This window comes from Centruroides sculpturatus, unplaced genomic scaffold, assembly GCF_000671375.1.
Source record: "Centruroides sculpturatus isolate CEXI.00-Female unplaced genomic scaffold, Cexi_2.0 scaffold434, whole genome shotgun sequence".
Classification (NCBI taxonomy): domain Eukaryota; kingdom Metazoa; phylum Arthropoda; class Arachnida; order Scorpiones; family Buthidae; genus Centruroides; species Centruroides sculpturatus.
In genome coordinates, this window is record NW_019384694.1 from 479,521 (window position 1) to 502,228 (window position 22,708).

The 22,708-nt window shown below is 28.9% G+C and overlaps 2 protein-coding genes and 2 long non-coding RNA genes across 4 annotated transcripts; 1 reads left to right on the forward strand and 3 right to left on the reverse strand.

Moving 5' to 3' along the window:
* Positions 1 to 162: 162 nt before the first annotated feature.
* On the reverse strand, positions 163 to 947 carry LOC111627396. The gene is made up of 3 exons (XR_002756994.1): positions 676 to 947; positions 327 to 392; positions 163 to 244 (listed from the first exon to the last, which is right to left on the reverse strand). It is a non-coding gene; the product is annotated as an uncharacterized LOC111627396 (long non-coding RNA).
* A 194-nt stretch (positions 948 to 1,141) lies between these two features.
* LOC111627393 (nuclear nucleic acid-binding protein C1D-like) lies at positions 1,142 to 7,288 on the reverse strand. Its single transcript, XM_023370957.1, has 4 exons — positions 6,951 to 7,288; positions 1,655 to 1,721; positions 1,519 to 1,574; positions 1,142 to 1,150 (listed from the first exon to the last, which is right to left on the reverse strand). Exons 1-4 carry the CDS (start codon positions 7,083 to 7,085, stop codon positions 1,142 to 1,144), a joined length of 267 nt encoding a protein of 88 aa, XP_023226725.1. The 5' UTR covers positions 7,086 to 7,288.
* Positions 7,289 to 9,352: 2,064 nt separating this feature from the next.
* Positions 9,353 to 10,137, reverse strand: LOC111627395. The gene is made up of 3 exons (XR_002756993.1): positions 9,866 to 10,137; positions 9,517 to 9,582; positions 9,353 to 9,434 (listed from the first exon to the last, which is right to left on the reverse strand). It is a non-coding gene; the product is annotated as an uncharacterized LOC111627395 (long non-coding RNA).
* An 864-nt stretch (positions 10,138 to 11,001) lies between these two features.
* LOC111627389 lies at positions 11,002 to 12,595 on the forward strand. Its single transcript, XM_023370954.1, has 5 exons — positions 11,002 to 11,012; positions 11,355 to 11,706; positions 11,789 to 12,076; positions 12,192 to 12,488; positions 12,575 to 12,595. The coding sequence occupies exons 2-4, from the start codon at positions 11,363 to 11,365 to the stop codon at positions 12,343 to 12,345; spliced, it is 786 nt and encodes a 261-aa protein (XP_023226722.1). The 5' UTR covers positions 11,002 to 11,012; positions 11,355 to 11,362; the 3' UTR covers positions 12,346 to 12,488; positions 12,575 to 12,595.
* Positions 12,596 to 22,708: the final 10,113 nt, after the last annotated feature.

The following is a 22,708-nucleotide window of genomic DNA, read 5'->3' on the forward strand; positions in this document are numbered from 1 at the left end:
TACACAGGATAATTTTTCATTACAAGTTTGATGCGTACTTACGATTTTCAGCACTTTTTCTTCAACTTTAACAACAAAAGAAGCATTTACTGGAGTGTCAACAGGATGCATCTGATTCCAGAATGTAGGTACAGTACATATCGTAAGCTTAACTCTACTGTTCCGATGTATTTTGGTGTCCATGGTTCGTAACAAGACACTGCTGTAACCACTCCTTTTTCATTAAGTAGGTACGGTATATCTCCTGAAAATAATCGTTTGTTGTACAGTATATTTAAAAATTTAGTAGCTCCATTAATGCTATTTATGGATGAATTTATACTCACTGAATAGTGTTTCATTACATATATATTCGAAAAACACGTATAATATAATATTCATTGTACTTACAACTGAAATATAATAAATAATTTTAATATATTAGTAATATTGAACGAGCTTAGATTTATAACTTTATTATCAGCTTTATCTTAAATGTAAGAAATAATATTACAGTATAAGTTTGTTAATCTGGAACTTGTCAATGCACTGTTTGTTAATTTAATTATGGATTTGTTAATCTGACAATCTTTCAAAATATAAAAATTTCTACAAATAATTTTATTCTAATTTGTAAAATCATAGTATAATTTTACTAATTTTTACTTTCATTAAAAAATCACTAAATTCTAGTACCTGTCGTGGGTTCTCAGCTCGAAAATGTTTAGACACGTTGAGTTTATACGGATTTTTTCTGTCCAATACTAGGCCTGTAATTCTTTTTCATGAAAAGTTCTCATGGTAAGAATTGATCGTTAATAAGCCAGTTAAATGTTGTATCACCTTATTTTATTAATCTTGCTTTTAGAGTAAAAATGGTTTTTTAGGAAATTTGTAAATGCTTATTATGAGTAAAATCGTCATTAATTAAGTCAGACTCTACTGGAGATACACATGACCCCCTTTAATTCCCCATCAGTGATCTTTACTCATCAAAATTTAATAGCATCTATCACCTAATAAACAAATTTCTGCGCAAAAGTTTAGAAATTTACAACAAAAAGCACAACTGCAAAAAGGGTGAACAAAATCCTGCTCCACACATACAAACATTTATACATACAGAAAACACTTTCTCTCAGTTTCTGCATTTTCCGACGTCTCAAGGTGTCTTAAGTTTAAAAATGTAAAAAGCTTTAAAGATAATTTTTTCATCGATCGTCATACTTTCCCGTGTAATATATACAGGCCGGAAAAGTTAAATTTGGGATACAATCGATCCTTTTTTTTTTTTTTTTTTCAAAAACATCACTCTACTCTGAACTAACACATACTTGTTCAATTAAAAATATACGTTTCTGATTCCCGAAGATACATTTTTAATCACAAACAGCAGTAGTATAACTCTAATTATAGTAACAGTTACAGCTAAATGTTGCTATCNGTCATCATTTTAATAACATTGTTTCTTAGTAGTGTCAAAATTTTATTCATAAGTTCTGATAATTGTATGTAAATTATATAAAAGAGAAAACTTACTATTTCAGCTTTAATTGGATGTTCTTTGGGATTCTCTCCTTTACATACCAAATACACTGTCAAGAATATCAAAACTAAGAAATGTTTTCAAAATTAAAATAGACTAAAAAGATTTCATAAATATGTAAACACTTACTCCAAAACAATGAGTTCATTGTATATGCTGAAGTTAAATGTAACCTTGCTTTCTCTAATGGAGTTAGCTAAAATATTAAAATCAGAATAATTAAAAATTATAATTATTATAGTAAATACAAAAATAACATTTAAAATTTAGATAAATATATATATATTAACATATAAATTTGTTAGTAATATTAAATTTTACTCTAAATATACTTTACAGTTCTAACTATAGAATAGCTAATAACATTCACAAATACAAGTTAATCAGACTTAATAACATTTCTGAGCAGATAATAATGAAAAAATTTTTAATTTTTATTTTGTCACTTAACTAAGATGGCTAGAAGTAAATATCTGTATACTGTATATTAGTCAGTCAAATACTGAATTTATTACTATTACATCCTTATGTTAATAGTTTAGCTGCTAATCCAGCCATTACAATTACATGTTGATTTATTTTTATTACTTTTGTTTTTTATTTTATTTTTTTATTTTTTAATGTTTTAATTTGTGTAATTTTTTACATGTTCTACAGAAAAATGTTGATCTTATTGGTCATTAGATTTGAATCATCTCACAATTAGAATGTTTATGAATTATTTGAAATTTTTGTTATTCAACTGTAGTTGTTCTATGTTTTTACATTTAATAAAGTCATATTATTAAGTTTGGATCTGACAAAAAGATATAATAGTCTCAAAAAACATTTTATCAAGTAATAAATTGACTCCCTAGAAATTACCAGCCTTTTGTCTTATGGATAATCAGTGGCGTAGCATAGGGGGGGGCAGCAAAATTTCACAATAAATAATAATAATAATATCTTGTAAAAATTTGAACCATTTTATTTCATATTATCGTTGCACCTACAATTTGGATTGATTGAAATGAGCATGGGGAATAGTGTTACCATCCAGAAAGTCCTGGAATCGACTCACTGTCTGGATGAACTATTAATTTATCCGGAGATACCGTGCACAACCTGTCAACCTTTTCTTTCTTTCTTTTTTTTGCCTGTACGATTCAATCATATTCATGTACACCTCCAATATCCAATAGAGCTAAGTTGTCTAGGTTACTTACGTTACTCCTACCTGAGTCTCCCTACTCGCTAACTATAACTGATTTGGAACCGACGTGCACTACACATTATTCTTCACATTGCAAAATGACATATGCATGCGTCAGGAACTTCTGCTTGAACAAACCTCACCTGCTGTCCAGGTCAGCGATTTTAAAAAGGTGGCAACAGTAGCATGGAATTTTTCATTACTTATTCTGTGACAAAACTGAATTTTAGTCTTTTAAAATGATATGAAACCATGCTTTGAAACTTGTTTCTGCTTCTGACACAATAAAGTGCTATAAATTAAGACACTTGGCGGTTTTTCTCATCTTTATTTAGTTGATACTCAGGAGCCCGAAACGTGTAAATTTTTTCACCCATATCAACTAAATAAAGATGAGAAAAACCACCAAGTGTTTTAATTTATAGCACTTTATTGTGTCAGAAGCAGAAATGAATTTTATTCTTTTAAATTGAGATACCTAAATAAGGGGATGGCAAAATTTTCCTTTGCCCTGGGCGGCTGACACCCACGCTACACCACTGTGGATAATATTGTTACAATAACACTATTATGTTTCTATTGTGCACTATTGATTCTAAGCAATTCATGAATCATATTAGAATTTGTAAGAATTCTAAAACACAGTGAAAAAGATGGCCTAAAAAAGTTATATGTCAAAAGGGAAAGTCTAGAGTCACCAATGTAAAGTCAGCACAATTTTTGGTTATATTTCAACTTGGATCATGTTTCCTAAATCCAAAAAAATTAAAGTAATTCCAGAGTCTAGCTTATTCCTTTAATATATATTGGGTTGTTCAGAAAGTAATTTTGTTTTTTTTTCAGTGGAAAAAACGCAATATTTTTAATTTTATAATAAATAAATATTTTGTTGAATTATTTATCGACCATTTTGTTGAAATATTTGTTGTCATAGTTTCTGGTAATAGCACGATTTCACATTCATAAAAGTTTTGATCGTTGCTTACAAAAAACCGATCCAAGTGATTTTTGACATTGTCATTTCAGGTAAATGTCTTACAGTTAAAAAAAAATTTGTATAGATTGAAACAAGTAATAATCTGAGTGTGCTTAGTCTGGCAAATATGGTCAGTGTGATAGCAGTCCCATCTAAGTTATAACAGTTTCTGACAAGTTACCAAACTTGTGTGAAATTTGACATTATTGTGATAAAACACTACACCTGTTTTGATGATCAATTCTGTCTGTCTTTTCTGTTTGATGATATTACGCAGTTTGTTTACTCAAATGCAGTACACTTTCGAATCAATTGTTAAATTGTCTGGTAAAAGCTCCAAAAAAAAAATTTCCATAATATCCCACCAAATAGAGCATTTCTCTTTAAGAACTCATGGAATTCATATATCGAGCTTTGAAACGAAACCAATTTGTTTCAAGTACTCATAAACAGTTCAATTTGACAAATTTAATCTCTTAGTGATTTCACGTGTTGTTATTCGGCAGTTTGCTTCAATCGGTACCTTTTATTTTGTTTTCATTGGCTTCAATTGGCCATCCATAACGTGGTGCATTTTCAATACTGAAATTGCAAGAACAAAATTTTGTAAACCAGTTTTGGCACTGTCGTTCTGCCAACAGATCTCTACCATACATGTCACATGATTTTTTTCTCGCTTGAATGGCATTTTTATTTTTTTGGTAATAAAAAAGCAAAATATGTCGAAAATGCTACTTTCGATCTTCCATATTTGATGAGACACAAAAATTTCAATTTTTGTGTCTCATCAAATATGGACACAAATCAAACAAAATTTTTTATAAATAAGCCTTAAAATTCTAGCTGTCAAAATATATAATGATAATATGGTTTAGAATAAAAATGGCGGAAAAAATATGACTAATTCGTAAGTGGTAAAAAAAACGAAATTACTTTCTGAACAACCCAATAATTTATTAATGCTAAAATCCATTACACTGACAAAAAACAGAAATTATAGTACTTTTATGTTATGAGTATACACCTCACACTGCTGCATTGCTTATGAAACTGCAAAGGCTGTTGCTTTATGATTTCAAATGAATAATTTAAAGTATGCAAAAATTAAAATGTAAATAAGTATTATTTCAAGTTTTCAAAAGTTAGATGATTCCTTTAGGTAAGTTGTAAGGAAGAACAAATTCAAGTTATTTTGATGATGAGGAACCAAAGTCAAAGTAAAGTTGCCAAAGAGTTTAAAGGGCTACACCCAGACTGCTATATGTGATTGATGAGAAGTCTAGCTACAGCCTGTTAAAACTTTTCAGTAACTTCACACTGACTGAGATGTCTCTTCATCTAAATAACTTAAACTCCTTACTCAATGCCGTGATTCACCTGTAAAAAAAACAAACAAACAACACAACTACTATGAGTCAATGCCCTGTATATAAATTAACTCAAAGTAACTTCTATCCAAGAATTTATATTTTGTTATTTAGGAACAGTAGCTTTACTGATGAGACTTTTAATTAAAGTAGGAAAAAAAATCCTTATTGAAAGTATAAAACATTCGTTCATTAATTCATAAAACTTATTGAAAATCATAAAACATAAACCATGAACATTTTTTTTCAACACTTAAGAATTCTAACTTACTGTAAATTATGCAACTTACAAAGAAACATTCAAAAATTGTATATACAAAGACCCACATTAATATTTGGCCATTCCAGTACATTGAAGTTTCCATATAACAATTATATAATGTAAGGCCATGTGATAAAAACAACAAATTACAAGAAGCAGATAATGTTCCATGTGTATTATTTCATCATTATAAGTCTTGAGCTTGAAGTGCCAATAGTTTGATCCTCTTCTTGACAATGGCTCAAAATCATGTCACTTTAATATTCAGCCATTACAGAGACAAGGTAATTTCAAGTCTTTTTTTCATGTTAATATGCAAATCAAAGTCACTGTGATTTGTCATTTCTCATGCTGCTATTGGAGAATTCATATTAACATGATCAGGGAAGTGCAACACTTCAAATGGAGCAAAAAGGTTGCAATACAATGTTTGAGCATCAGCTGGTAATCTTACACCATGAGAAGGGATCTTCACACAGGGAGATTGCTTGTGTATTAAATATACAATGCAGTATAGTCAGTGATATCACAAGACAATACCAAAAAGAACATAAGACAGGAGATACGTTGAAGAAAGGTCAACCATGTAAACTGAGTGATCAAGAAAGGCATCTGATCGTGAGAAAGGTGAAGAAAAACTGACTGAGAGCACCTAAAATTACAGTGGCATTGTTACAAGAATGTAAAAAGCAAGTGCACCTGAAGACAGTTTGGAGGGTCCTGTGAAATGAGGGCTACAATGGAAGAGTAGCAAGAAAAATCCCTATGTCAGCAAAGTGAATAGAAAGAAAGGGTTAGACTTTGCAAATGCCCATGTGAACAAGGAGTCAGCATAGTGGACAAATATCATCTTTGCAGATGAAAGTAAATTCAACATTTTTCAATCTAATGGTAAATTTCTAGTGTGGCACAAAGCAAATGAAGAACTGCGAAAACAAAATTTACAGGCAATTGTGAAACACAGAGGAGGCAAAGTAATAGTGTGGAGATGCATATCTGCAGCTGGCACAAGCAAACTGAAATTTATTGAGGAAACCATGGCAAAAAAACAACCTGACAATTCTCAAAGAATACTTACACAAAATGCAGAAAAGCTGGGGATAAGAAAAACATTCAAATTTTACCAGATAACAATCCCAAACATAATTCTTATATAGTGGTCCAATAGCTTTTCCATAATTGCCCCAAAGTTATCGAAACATCTCTCCAATCGCCCGACCTCAATCCCATTGAGAATTTACAAGATGAACTCTGTTTTAGAATTCGGAGAACACCAATTGCTTCAAAGGAAGAACTGAAAGAGGAGGATGACAGAAGAATGAGCAGGCATTGAACCTACATATACCAAGAAAATTTTTATAAATATGCAAACCGTTTGAAGGCTGTGGTAAAAAATAAAGGGTACCCAACTAAATATTAAGACCTATTCAGTGTGTTACTCGAGACAGCATTTTCACAATCGTATACAGTAGTAACCGAGGTAACCGAATATTAAAGTGGCTATTATTATTATACACATTAAAAACATCAACTTCAAGGGGTGGCCAAATATTAAAGCGAGTTTCTGTATATTTATTTAAACTACTATCAATTTTTTATTCGTAAAATTTAAAACTGAATGATCTTACTCTTTCGTCCTCGAAATCAAACTGTAGTAAAGTCTGTAAAACATCTCCCATTTTTTCGAGATTGCCATGAAAAGTAACAAGTTGATTTTGAATTTCAGTCGGAAAATCGTCTAAATTCTCCATCTTCAGAATCATATTTTTTTCAAAATATAATTTGAAATCTCTTAAACCGGAATCTTCTTATATAAATAACAGATATATATATATATATTATATGTGTACAAGAACAATAACGTCGTTCCCACTAAAACGGATAAACATTCATTTCAACTACAGTATATTTTCCACGTGTTTGATCATTTCGTTCATCGAAAACAGTGTTGCCAGAATTAGAATTCGTTTGAAATAGTTTAGAGCAAAACATCTTTTTCTAAATTATCGTCATAAACTGAAAATTTACAATACATATAACAAAATAAAAAACTATGAATAATTTTAACTCTTTTGTAAAAGTGAATGAATACAAAAATATCATTTATGCCATTTTTTTAAAATTACTATTTATTTCCTGCAGACATTTTAGTTTGGAACCGTCCATAAATTACGTCCGTATTTTTCTGGAAATTTTAACTCCCATTCCCCCAGTTTGTCCAAGTTTCCATAACCCTTTCATCTCATTGGACGTTCAACGAAATTCAACCCCCGTTAATTAAGGGAAACTTGCACCTATTTAGGCGTTACAGACGTGGAGAAAACCTGGAAAACTCCATGTGCTAGCCCGTCCGAACGAGGCACGAACCAATGACCGAACTCCCAGTGTTCAGAGAACGATGACCGCTTGGCCACTGGTGGGCCCGTGTTAAATAAACACAAATAGGGAATGTAAAAACGTCCGGAAAGGATTATTTCTTTGCGCAATTCTTTACGTAAAGAAATTTTATTTTCCGAATATGAGTGAAAAAGACCGCTCGATCGACAGCTCTTTTCTTATCTGAATCTCATTGATGTTACACGGGGGAATAAATCTCCTGCGAAATGACGAAAGACCGCCACCCACCCTCATCCGCAATAACTGTCTGATCATTTAATCAGTACCTCCTCGCCGCACAGTGCCTCATCTTAGTGAATAAGACTGTTCTCTGTATTCCGAGGAAAGAAGACGTAAAAAAACAAAGTATTGCCTCGTCACACATGCTGTAGCAGCAGGGGAGTCAACGACTAGAAGACGAAATTGAAACAGTATCCTATCCAATAACGCAGAAGTCAGGTGAATCACTGGATAACACGGACAGAGGTATGAGCCCCCGCCAAAACTACTGCCATATCCTTATGGAAGAAGGCATAGGAATGTAGTCTAACAGGGAATACGATAGGGAGATGGAAATCTGATTGGCTAAAGAGAAAAAACCACTTCCCAAAAACCAAAGAAAGAAAACTTATAATCTAATTATAACTAACCTTTGCTATCTTACATGCTACTGTATACTAAGAGATAGGGAGACAATGTCGTTTAGAAGTGGTTTATCTTCCTTCCAGGCCCAGAGAGTCTGGTCAGGGATATCCCAAAGAGATAGGAAAGTTGCCCCTGGCAAAGAATGAAAGTCTGAGAGGAGCTTGCCTCTCAGACTTTCATTATGTTTATATCATCGCGGCGAAATGCCCATGTAAACAAGCCGGTTAAATGGGAAGTTGGCCAAAACATTATAGGTAATTTGCCAATTAAAAAGTTCATTCGATCGGTTAAATATGTTCCTAATTTGGGTGTCAGCCGGGCGGCTAACAGCCACGCTACGCCACTGGGTTACCGCTCGGTCCCACCTATCGCGTAAGTTCGGGGTATTACTGTATTTCTGATTTCTTATGGAGGTTTTAACTGAGAAATGCTGGAAACCAGTGCGTAGTAAAAACTATTGTGAAGCTTATTGTTTTTTTCTGCACGTACTATATATATATATATATGTATTATATGTATTACAAATTTATTTTTTACTCTTTTCATTCTGTGGGCACTGAATCAATCTTATCTAATTTAACTGTTCAACTAGGTTAAAAATAATTCTAATCTGATTGAATAAGTTTTTCAGATTAACGGAAATGTGATATATATTAATTGTGTACATATTTATGCTGTAACTTTCTAACTACATGTTTATTTCAATTAAAAATTATTAAAACTTTACTTACGTATGCAAGACCAATAGTCACAGTAAGGTTCCTATGTATCTTTATTTCGTACTTAAATTTATATGAAAAAGATTCACAACTTTCCAGACTGATACACTAAAGCAAGAGTTCAGAATTACACAGGATAATTTTTCATTACAAGTTTGATGCGTACTTACGATTTTCAGCACTTTTTCTTCAACTTTAACAACAAAAGAAGCATTTACTGGAGTGTCAACAGGATGCATCTGATTCCAGAATGTAGGTACAGTACATATCGTAAGCTTAACTCTACTGTTCCGATGTATTTTGGTGTCCATGGTTCGTAACAAGACACTGCTGTAACCACTCCTTTTTCATTAAGTAGGTACGGTATATCTCCTGAAAATAATCGTTTGTTGTACAGTATATTTAAAAATTTAGTAGCTCCATTAATGCTATTTATGGATGAATTTATACTCACTGAATAGTGTTTCATTACATATATATTCGAAAAACACGTATAATATAATATTCATTGTACTTACAACTGAAATATAATAAATAATTTTAATATATTAGTAATATTGAACGAGCTTAGATTTATAACTTTATTATCAGCTTTATCTTAAATGTAAGAAATAATATTACAGTATAAGTTTGTTAATCTGGAACTTGTCAATGCACTGTTTGTTAATTTAATTATGGATTTGTTAATCTGACAATCTTTCAAAATATAAAAATTTCTACAAATAATTTTATTCTAATTTGTAAAATCATAGTATAATTTTACTAATTTTTACTTTCATTAAAAAATCACTAAATTCTAGTACCTGTCGTGGGTTCTCAGCTCGAAAATGTTTAGACACGTTGAGTTTATACGGATTTTTTCTGTCCAATACTAGGCCTGTAATTCTTTTTCATGAAAAGTTCTCATGGTAAGAATTGATCGTTAATAAGCCAGTTAAATGTTGTATCACCTTATTTTATTAATCTTGCTTTTAGAGTAAAAATGGTTTTTTAGGAAATTTGTAAATGCTTATTATGAGTAAAATCGTCATTAATTAAGTCAGACTCTACTGGAGATACACATGACCCCCTTTAATTCCCCATCAGTGATCTTTACTCATCAAAATTTAATAGCATCTATCACCTAATAAACAAATTTCTGCGCAAAAGTTTAGAAATTTACAACAAAAAGCACAACTGCAAAAAGGGTGAACAAAATCCTGCTCCACACATACAAACATTTATACATACAGAAAACACTTTCTCTCAGTTTCTGCATTTTCCGACGTCTCAAGGTGTCTTAAGTTTAAAAATGTAAAAAGCTTTAAAGATAATTTTTTCATCGATCGTCATACTTTCCCGTGTAATATATACAGGCCGGAAAAGTTAAATTTGGGATACAATCGATCCTTTTTTTTTTTTTTTTTCAAAAACATCACTCTACTCTGAACTAACACATACTTGTTCAATTAAAAATATACGTTTCTGATTCCCGAAGATACATTTTTAATCACAAACAGCAGTAGTATAACTCTAATTATAGTAACAGTTACAGCTAAATGTTGCTATCAAATTAGTTTACAGATTAAAATTTTTGTTCCAAATTTTACTTGAATTGTAAATTCAGCATTATTTAAACTGATGCAAAAGAAGAAAGATAAAAGGAGCAGCTTATTTATAAATATAAAACGTATGCTTATGCATTAATAACATATTTATCCACAGTTTATAAATGTTACTTTTCTATAATGCCCAGCGATTAATGTACAGAACTTATTGGTAACAAAGATGGTATAAACAGAAATAAATAAACATGCATTCAATATTTTAATAATTTGATGTATTTTTACTACGACAGCTTAATCGTCACGCGGAAAGGCAAGAACTTTGGCAACAATAGATTTTCCATTGCTACAATTTCTTTGTTGAGTCGTTTTTTTCAAAGGTAAAAGACGTTTTCGAAAGTTTGTGGTGAGTTTCTTGAAGAAAATTGCGTTAATAATAAATGTAAGTAATATTTTGACAGACTACAGAATATACATAACAAATATTTTTATAAAAATAGAATTACAGATCTAGAAATTAGTCGTTAGGTAATCATAAGGTTCTTAAACTTAACAGCAAAAAACTAGAATAAGAAATTAATTTTAAGATTAATTACTAATTATATTTTAAACTGATTTGAAATAGAATATATTTTATTTACGTTAGCCAAAGTAAATAATAATGAGCATAAATCTGTGAAAAATATTTGCTTCATTATTTCCTGACGCGTAAACTCAAATAATTCACAAATTGTTTTTTTTTTCTCAGATTTCAAGATGGAAAAGAATATAGAAGATGTTTATATGCTTGAAGATGAAAATAGAGATCCAGCGTTTGTGTTGTCTGAGGAGCAATTCGATCTTCCTGATCTCAGCGTAAATTTCCCAACAGATTATAATGATGAAGATGATTCCTTGAGTTGGGATTTTGAAAGTTATCAAGATATAAATTATATGGAAATTGTTGTCGATCTTGCTGAGGATTATTTATGTTATAGCGATACAAATTTACAAAATGTTGATAAGAAAGATGCTTACTGTTGTTGCCATGAGTATGAAAATCATCATGTGTCGCGTGCTCAGAAAGTTGAGCTGCAAGCTATCAACGATTGTCACAACAGGTAAGATTAAATATAAAAATCTTATGTATGTACTGTACGTATGCAATACGTATTTTATTTCATTTTATATTGTCGTTTCTAGAAATTCAAAGTATTTGTGTGAGGAGCAACTTGATCCTCCCGATCTCAGATCAACAAATTACGATGATCGAAATGATGATTTCTCGAGTTGGGATTTGGAAAGTTACCGAGAAACAAATTATATGGAAATTGTTCTCGGTCTTTCTGGGGAATATTTCGGCTATAGCAATTCCAATTCGCAACAAGATCATAAAGAAAATATTCACTTTCGTTGCGATGAGTACGAAAATCATCGTGTATCGAGTGCTCAAAAAGTTGAGTTCCAAGCTGTGAACGATTGTCTCAACAGGTAAGATTAAATATAAGAATCATACGTAAAAACGTACTTAATATGTATTTTATTTTATTTTCTGTTGTTGTTTCTAGAAATTCAATTTTATTTTATTTTCTGTTGTTGTTTCTAGAAATTATGAGTTAATGTGTGAGGAACAAATTCATCCTCCTCCTCTTAGTATGAAATTACAAAATTATAATGATCGAGATGATTTCTTGAGTTGGGACATGGAAGGATTCAAAGAAACGGATTATTCGGATATTGTTCTCGATCTTACTTGTTAGTGAGGATTGTTTCAACGATAACAATGTTACTCGCAACAGATTTTACAAAATAATGTTAACGTTTGTTCTGATGAATGCGAAAATAATCCTGTATCTTGTGATAAGACAGTTGAGCAGGAAGTTATTACAGAGGATTCTAATAGGTATGATTTTCATATTTATTTAACATATATTAATATCTTACATTCTGTATTGTTTTTGGAAATAAAACAATTTTAATATATTATAGGAAAATATAAAGACATGACATATTACAGAAATTAATATTTAATCTTTATAGATTCACTAACATTAAATAAACGATGTAATTTTATTACATCGTTTATTAACAATAAAATTAACATTTTATTGTGAAATTTTATGTAGTTATGAATTATGAAACATTTTATGTAGTTAAAGAATAATAATAAAATGAAAGATCTAATCATAATTAAATTTTGCTATTTCTTTTATACTTTAATGATAATGAGCAAGTTCTTCATTGATGATAAATTCGGTTTTTACAATGACCATTATTTTTTGAATTTAGAATTTATTTATGTAAAAATTGAAGAGAAAGATCTAAAGATTTAATACAATATTACCTTTAATGATTTTAAGTACAGTAGAACCTCCATTATCCGGACCTCCATTATCCGGATTTTCGATTATCCGGATTTTTTCTTATCCGGACTACCTTCATCCCCAATTAGTCCGGATAATCGAGGTTCTACTGTATTTAATATCCTTAAAGTTCAGGAAATTTCATATTTTCACAGAACTTTTTTTATTTATTGTAAGTTTGTCTGAATGCAGATAGTAGTGACATATCTTCAGTAATTTATGATCTGTAGTTTTTAGATAACTTTTTGCTAACAGATACAGAAGGAGGCAAATAACCTGAAAATTCTTGTTATGTATGATGCACGAAACTGTATTATTAAATTTTCTTTATCTCTGATGGTAGGATCTTTAGCAGTTCGAATTTTAATCCTTTGTACCTCCACAATTCTCTGCTCCATAAGAACAAGATAGCATTGCCCTTATCATAGGGAATTGCATGAATACGCAAATAGTAAAACTAGACTTGTCTGCGATAGATTCTTTTCAAAGTGCTAAGTTGTAAGAGAGGCATTTACATTTGGTTTTTGCAAGTTATATGGATTAATACATTCTGTATTTGTATTACTTCTGCCCTATTCCAAAGAATCCAGGTGGTCCTACAGTAGACAGCATATATCAATGTCCAACTTCTAAAATGTTTTAAACGACATTGTATAATAGAAAGGTTTGACACTACTTTTAAAATTGTTATCATAGATGAAGGTGATACGTTAATGAAATCGATAGAGTTTTGAGAAAATAGGTAGTATCAGCGCATGTTTCATTCTTTCATTGTAAAAACATCAAGTCAATGTAACATAAATCTTTAGTTTACTGAATATCTCTGTCTGAAAGGATATACATAAATAACATTCATTATGTAATAAAGTTTGATACATAACATTTTCACTCATGGAGAAAAATCGATTCGTTCCTCCATTGAAACGTTCTATTCTATTTTGCTGTTTTAATCTTTAATTAAAATTAATAAATATATGTCATCAAACGTTTCTTCTTTATTTATTTTTCATTTTGATAAAAATAGGATAATTGAAAATACAACACCTAATGTGCATGTTAATCAATCGATGGATCATGCACCGAAAAAGAAAAAGTTCTCTAAATTAAAGAAATTTTTCCAATTCTTCTTTTGGTATGTATCTTTAACTTATATGTAAATGTAAATGAATATGTTTATCTGCTATGCACACATAGGCCGTTCGAGAAATTTTTATGAAATTCGGCAGTTATATAAAAGAGGTTGTTGCCGACGATTTCAACGCGAAAACGTGTACGTCAGGCGTTCAGCGTCGCCTTTTTGTAAGCCTAGACGTTTGACAATGGCATTTGGAACGTCAGTGGAATCATGCTCGATGTTTCAAACGCCATTGTGAAACTTCTAGGCTTACAGGAAGGCGGTGCTGAACTTCCAACGTACATGTTTTCGCGTTGAAAACGTCGTCCGCAACCTCTCTATTAACACTTCTTAATTAGATAATGTCGTACATATCACCCAAAAATATTGATTGAATTTCTGTATTCCAATTAATTTGTTTATATATTCGATTCGAAACAACGACCAACTACTAATGTTTGGTAATACATTACTAGTATGTACCAAACTAGTAATGTTTGGTACATACATTACTGTATGTACTGTATTACAGTACATACAGTAATGTATGTACTGTACAGTACTTTATCCAAATGTACTGTACAGTACAATACTTTATAAATTCAAAGTAGTGTTTAAAGAATACAATTTTAGTTAATTAGTTCGATAACTTATCTAAATCATATGTGTTTCAATGTTTCCCTCTAAGACAATATTTTTGTAAGATAGTACTGTACTCTCGTGAAACTGCGAAAGCAATAGCATAAATGTATGTAGAAAAATACTAGTTAGTAACTTTACGTAATATCAATATGAATTGACAATACTATAATTTGATAGATTATAAATCACACGTCGCAGAAACGCTAAATTGCTCAGACTCAATGCCTCCCTACATTTTCGATATCCTTCAACGTTAAGTGTAATGGGGTTTTTCTAAAATCAGCAACGGGTCTTCCTAATCTAACAAGTAAGCTGCAGAATATCGAAAATGTATTGGTTCGAAATCATCTGGAATCAGACGCTGTGAATCATAAGCTTCATTAGTTTCATAGTAGATATGCAAGTGTTTTAACATAATATAATTCGGTACAAATTGCACACATTATTATCTTATAAAAAATAAACTTATTCATTAAAAAATGATTTAAATAATTGAATATTATAGAAAAATCTTTATTATTTTTATTTTATTTTTACAGAAAACAGAAGAATTTCACAGATTTTGTATTTACTTTTTCTTCATTTATTTATATTCAATTTTATTTTTCTTGTATTTGTTCATTTTTATTTTTATCTTTATTTAAAAATGTTCGAGAAAAATTATAAAAAATTCACTAAAATATAAAAACACAAAAAAATATTTTAAATATAAAATTTCAAAAAAAGTTTGAAATTTACAATTGAAAAAAAAAGTTTATTTTCATTTCATTTATTAATTATTTGAATTTATAAAGACATATATATGTTATTTTATTGTTCTTTCTTCATATTGAAGAAAAAAGTTTATTTCAAATTAATTTATTATTAATTTGTATATAGAATAGTTTATATCTGTTTTAATTGTTCCTTCTTCATATTGAAGATGAAAACTTTTTCAAATTAATTTATTATTAATTTGTATTTAAAATAGTTTATATGTTATTTATTGTTCTTTATTTACATTTAGAAAAACAGTTCATTTTCAATTCATTTATTGTTATTTCTATTTTAGAATTATATTTGTCATTTATTGTTGTTTATTCATATTATATAAAGTTCATATTATATTATATAAAGTTCAGTTTCAATTCATTTAATTTTAATTGTATTCAAAAAAGTTTACTTGTTATTTATTGTTCCTCATTTATATTTAAAAAAAAAAAGTTTATATCCGATGCATTTATTGTCATTTGTGTTTTAAAACTTTTATTCGTTATTTTTCGTTATTTATTTAAATTTAAAAAAGTATATTTATTTCATTTATTGTTATTCGCGTTTTAAAAATTTATTTGTTATTTATTGTTATTCAGTTAAATTCAAAAAAGTTTATATTTAATTCATTTATTGTTATTTCTATTTTAAAAAATTTGTTTATTATTTGTTTGTATTTTATCCATATTTTTACAAAATGTTTATTTGTTATGTATTTATTATTAAAGATTGTATGTTTAAACTATATTTTATAATGCTCAATAAATAAAATAGCTTCTATGATTTTTATAGTAATTTTTGTTCACATTCAAAATTATAAAAATCTTATAGAGTGGTTTGAAATAAATTTCTTACAAAAAGGCGATTTAATAATTCATTCAAAAACTTGCATTCAAACATTTATTTTAATAAATACATTATTTTAAAATTTAAGAAATTACATATTTATTATTTAGTTAGCCCCTTTTGCTTATAACCCGAGATAACTCAGGAATAGGCATTAAGGGCCTTATGTGAGGACCCGAACAGGGATCGATTGAGAGGTCCGAATGAGGGGTGTCGATCGAAAATAAATCTCCTTTTCAGACACTAAGGAAACGGATTAGGTGTCTCGAGTGAACAATGCAATTGTTTTTTTTTTTTTTGGTAAATTAGTTAAACAATGGAAACGGATAAATTCGAGGAAAACGCGATGAGAGAGAGGAATCATATTCAGTCGCAACGTTGACCTCTCCCGCGCCCTTCATTAGGTTTCGAATTGTCACCAGGTGACAATGAGAGACCAATGGAGAGGCGACTACGGTTAAGAAATCTATAAAAACCGTGCGACTCATGGGACAAAGGTTCTTGGTGCTTGGATACGTAGTGATTCTTCTCTTGGACGTGCGTGCTCCCGATCTTTGGAAAATAAAAGAACATTTTGGAACACCGTGGAAGCATCGTTTTCTGGGTGCCTCCTAGCGATCTACAGATTCGTCAGGTCGTCCAACGAGAAGCCGCCGAAAGCCGTGATCAACGCCCCGGGGCCTACGGAGTATTTCACCGACAGCGTCCATCCACAAGTAACGAAAACCGAATTTTTCGAAGTTTATCCGCGCACTTTGTGGTGCCACTTCGTTCATCAAGGAATTTGTAAGGAAAACTTCTATATTTAATAAACGGTTTTATATGGTAAACCTGTCTCAGAAAGTCATTCTGCGCCCACACGACAGAACGGACCGCTCGGCTGTCGAAAAACCTCACCCTAATCGGCTGACCTCACACTTATAAAAAAAGCTATTATTTAATACACTCTAAAATGTATGGTACAGAATATATACATTGTTATTTGTGATCTCTGCAAATTTCATGTATTATTTTTGCCGGAAAAATATTTTATGACGATTTATCAATTAGATAATTCATTGTGCTACTGTTTTTTATGGGAGTTTTTTTTATCAAATTCATTAAATCGTTCCAAAGTTCTATTTGACCGTTTTGACTTTCTTAAAATTTTTTAAAAAACGCTATTGGATGTGTTTTTTCACATCAACAGGTTTTTTGTTTTTTATTCAGTAGAATTTTTCCCCATACTTTTTTCCAATCCCCTCATATATTAACAGCATAGAAATTGAAAATACTGCATCTGTTCAAATATAATGCAATAAGTTAGCTCTCCTCCTGCTTCAAACCGATATTCCCTGAGGCGTACTACATGAGAACTATTGGGGAAAGCTTACACCAGCTGTTCTCAAGGCCAACCAGTATTTGAACAATGTAGACTGCACGTGTGAAATTTCACGCCTTGTTAAATGAATGAATAACAACCCTTGCAGCTATTTTTTAGTACAATACTTTATAAATTCAAAGTAGTGTTTAAAGAATACAATTTTAGTTAATTAGTTCGATAACTTATCTAAATCATATGTGTTTCAATGTTTCCCTCTAAGACAATATTTTTGTAAGATAGTACTGTACTCTCGTGAAACTGCGAAAGCAATAGCATAAATGTATGTAGAAAAATACTAGTTAGTAACTTTACGTAATATCAATATGAATTGACAATACTATAATTTGATAGATTATAAATCACACGTCGCAGAAACGCTAAATTGCTCAGACTCAATGCCTCCCTACATTTTCGATATCCTTCAACGTTAAGTGTAATGGGGTTTTTCTAAAATCAGCAACGGGTCTTCCTAATCTAACAAGTAAGCTGCAGAATATCGAAAATGTATTGGTTCGAAATCATCTGGAATCAGACGCTGTGAATCATAAGCTTCATTAGTTTCATAGTAGATATGCAAGTGTTTTAACATAATATAATTCGGTACAAATTGCACACATTATTATCTTATAAAAAATAAACTTATTCATTAAAAAATGATTTAAATAATTGAATATTATAGAAAAATCTTTATTATTTTTATTTTATTTTTACAGAAAACAGAAGAATTTCACAGATTTTGTATTTACTTTTTCTTCATTTATTTATATTCAATTTTATTTTTCTTGTATTTGTTCATTTTTATTTTTATCTTTATTTAAAAATGTTCGAGAAAAATTATAAAAAATTCACTAAAATATAAAAACACAAAAAAATATTTTAAATATAAAATTTCAAAAAAAGTTTGAAATTTACAATTGAAAAAAAAAGTTTATTTTCATTTCATTTATTAATTATTTGAATTTATAAAGACATATATATGTTATTTTATTGTTCTTTCTTCATATTGAAGAAAAAAGTTTATTTCAAATTAATTTATTATTAATTTGTATATAGAATAGTTTATATCTGTTTTAATTGTTCCTTCTTCATATTGAAGATGAAAACTTTTTCAAATTAATTTATTATTAATTTGTATTTAAAATAGTTTATATGTTATTTATTGTTCTTTATTTACATTTAGAAAAACAGTTCATTTTCAATTCATTTATTGTTATTTCTATTTTAGAATTATATTTGTCATTTATTGTTGTTTATTCATATTATATAAAGTTCATATTATATTATATAAAGTTCAGTTTCAATTCATTTAATTTTAATTGTATTCAAAAAAGTTTACTTGTTATTTATTGTTCCTCATTTATATTTAAAAAAAAAAAGTTTATATCCGATGCATTTATTGTCATTTGTGTTTTAAAACTTTTATTCGTTATTTTTCGTTATTTATTTAAATTTAAAAAAGTATATTTATTTCATTTATTGTTATTCGCGTTTTAAAAATTTATTTGTTATTTATTGTTATTCAGTTAAATTCAAAAAAGTTTATATTTAATTCATTTATTGTTATTTCTATTTTAAAAAATTTGTTTATTATTTGTTTGTATTTTATCCATATTTTTACAAAATGTTTATTTGTTATGTATTTATTATTAAAGATTGTATGTTTAAACTATATTTTATAATGCTCAATAAATAAAATAGCTTCTATGATTTTTATAGTAATTTTTGTTCACATTCAAAATTATAAAAATCTTATAGAGTGGTTTGAAATAAATTTCTTACAAAAAGGCGATTTAATAATTCATTCAAAAACTTGCATTCAAACATTTATTTTAATAAATACATTATTTTAAAATTTAAGAAATTACATATTTATTATTTAGTTAGCCCCTTTTGCTTATAACCCGAGATAACTCAGGAATAGGCATTAAGGGCCTTATGTGAGGACCCGAACAGGGATCGATTGAGAGGTCCGAATGAGGGGTGTCGATCGAAAATAAATCTCCTTTTCAGACACTAAGGAAACGGATTAGGTGTCTCGAGTGAACAATGCAATTGTTTTTTTTTTTTTTTGTTAAANTAGATGAAGGTGATACGTTAATGAAATCGACAGAGTTTTGAGAAAATAGGTAGTATCAGCGCATGTTTCATTCTTTCATTGTAAAAACATCAAGTCAATGTAACATAAATTTTTAGTTTACTGAATATCTCTGTCTGAAAGGATATACATAAATAACATTCATTATGTAATAAAGTTTGATACATAACATTTTCACTCATGGAGAAAAATCGATTCGTTCCTCCATTGAAACGTTCTATTCTATTTTGCTGTTTTAATCTTTAATTAAAATTAATAAATATATGTCATCAAACGTTTCTTCTTTATTTATTTTTCATTTTGATAAAAATAGGATAATTGAAAATACAACACCTAATGTGCATGTTAATCAATCGATGGATCATGCACCGAAAAAGAAAAAGTTCTCTAAATTAAAGAAATTTTTCCAATTCTTCTTTTGGTATGTATCTTTAACTTATATGTAAATGTAAATGAATATGTTTATCTGCTATGCACACATAGGCCGTTCGAGAAATTTTTATGAAATTCGGCAGTTATATAAAAGAGGTTGTTGCCGACGATTTCAACGCGAAAACGTGTACGTCAGGCGTTCAGCGTCGCCTTTTTGTAAGCCTAGACGTTTGACAATGGCATTTGGAACGTCAGTGGAATCATGCTCGATGTTTCAAACGCCATTGTGAAACTTGTAGGCTTACAGGAAGGCGGTGCTGAACTTCCAACGTACATGTTTTCGCGTTGAAAACGTCGTCCGCAACCTCTCTATTAACACTTCTTAATTAGATAATGTCGTACATATCACCCAAAAATATTGATTGAATTTCTGTATTCCAATTAATTTGTTTATATATTCGATTCGAAACAACGACCAACTACTAATGTTTGGTAATACATTACTAGTATGTACCAAACTAGTAATGTTTGGTACATACATTACTGTATGTACTGTATTACAGTACATACAGTAATGTATGTACTGTACAGTACTTTATCCAAATGTACTGTACAGTACAATACTTTATAAATTCAAAGTAGTGTTTAAAGAATACAATTTCAGTTAATTTGTTGGATAGCTGATCTAAATAATATGTGTTTCAATGTTTCCCTCTAAGACAATATTTTTGTAAGATAGTACTGTACTCTCGTGAAACTGCGAAAGCAATAGCATAAATGTATGTAGAAAAATACTAGTTAGTAACTTTACGTAATATCAATATGAATTGACAATACTATAATTTGATAGATTATAAATCACACGTCGCAGAAACACTAAATTGCTCAGACTCAATGCCTCCCTACATTTTCGATATCCTTCAACGTTAAGTGTAATGGGGTTTTTCTAAAATCAGCAACGGGTCTTCCTAATCTAACAAGTAAGCTGCAGAATATCGAAAATGTATTGGTTCGAAATCATCTGGAATCAGACGCTGTGAATCATAAGCTTCATTAGTTTCATAGTAGATATGCAAGTGTTTTAACATAATATAATTCGGTACAAATTGCACACATTATTATCTTATAAAAAATAAACTTATTCATTAAAAAATGATTTAAATAATTGAATATTATAGAAAAATCTTTATTATTTTTATTTTATTTTTACAGAAAACAGAAGAATTTCACAGATTTTGTATTTACTTTTTCTTCATTTATTTATATTCAATTTTATTTTTCTTGTATTTGTTCATTTTTATTTTTATCTTTATTTAAAAATGTTCGAGAAAAATTATAAAAAATTCACTAAAATATAAAAACACAAAAAAATATTTTAAATATAAAATTTCAAAAAAAGTTTGAAATTTACAATTGAAAAAAAAAGTTTATTTTCATTTCATTTATTAATTATTTGAATTTATAAAGACATATATATGTTATTTTATTGTTCTTTCTTCATATTGAAGAAAAAAGTTTATTTCAAATTAATTTATTATTAATTTGTATATAGAATAGTTTATATCTGTTTTAATTGTTCCTTCTTCATATTGAAGATGAAAACTTTTTCAAATTAATTTATTATTAATTTGTATTTAAAATAGTTTATATGTTATTTATTGTTCTTTATTTACATTTAGAAAAACAGTTCATTTTCAATTCATTTATTGTTATTTCTATTTTAGAATTATATTTGTCATTTATTGTTGTTTATTCATATTATATAAAGTTCATATTATATTATATAAAGTTCAGTTTCAATTCATTTAATTTTAATTGTATTCAAAAAAGTTTACTTGTTATTTATTGTTCCTCATTTATATTTAAAAAAAAAAAGTTTATATCCGATGCATTTATTGTCATTTGTGTTTTAAAACTTTTATTCGTTATTTTTCGTTATTTATTTAAATTTAAAAAAGTATATTTATTTCATTTATTGTTATTCGCGTTTTAAAAATTTATTTGTTATTTATTGTTATTCAGTTAAATTCAAAAAAGTTTATATTTAATTCATTTATTGTTATTTCTATTTTAAAAAATTTGTTTATTATTTGTTTGTATTTTATCCATATTTTTACAAAATGTTTATTTGTTATGTATTTATTATTAAAGATTGTATGTTTAAACTATATTTTATAATGCTCAATAAATAAAATAGCTTCTATGATTTTTATAGTAATTTTTGTTCACATTCAAAATTATAAAAATCTTATAGAGTGGTTTGAAATAAATTTCTTACAAAAAGGCGATTTAATAATTCATTCAAAAACTTGCATTCAAACATTTATTTTAATAAATACATTATTTTAAAATTTAAGAAATTACATATTTATTATTTAGTTAGCCCCTTTTGCTTATAACCCGAGATAACTCAGGAATAGGCATTAAGGGCCTTATGTGAGGACCCGAACAGGGATCGATTGAGAGGTCCGAATGAGGGGTGTCGATCGAAAATAAATCTCCTTTTCAGACACTAAGGAAACGGATTAGGTGTCTCGAGTGAACAATGCAATTGTTTTTTTTTTTTTTTTTTTAAAAA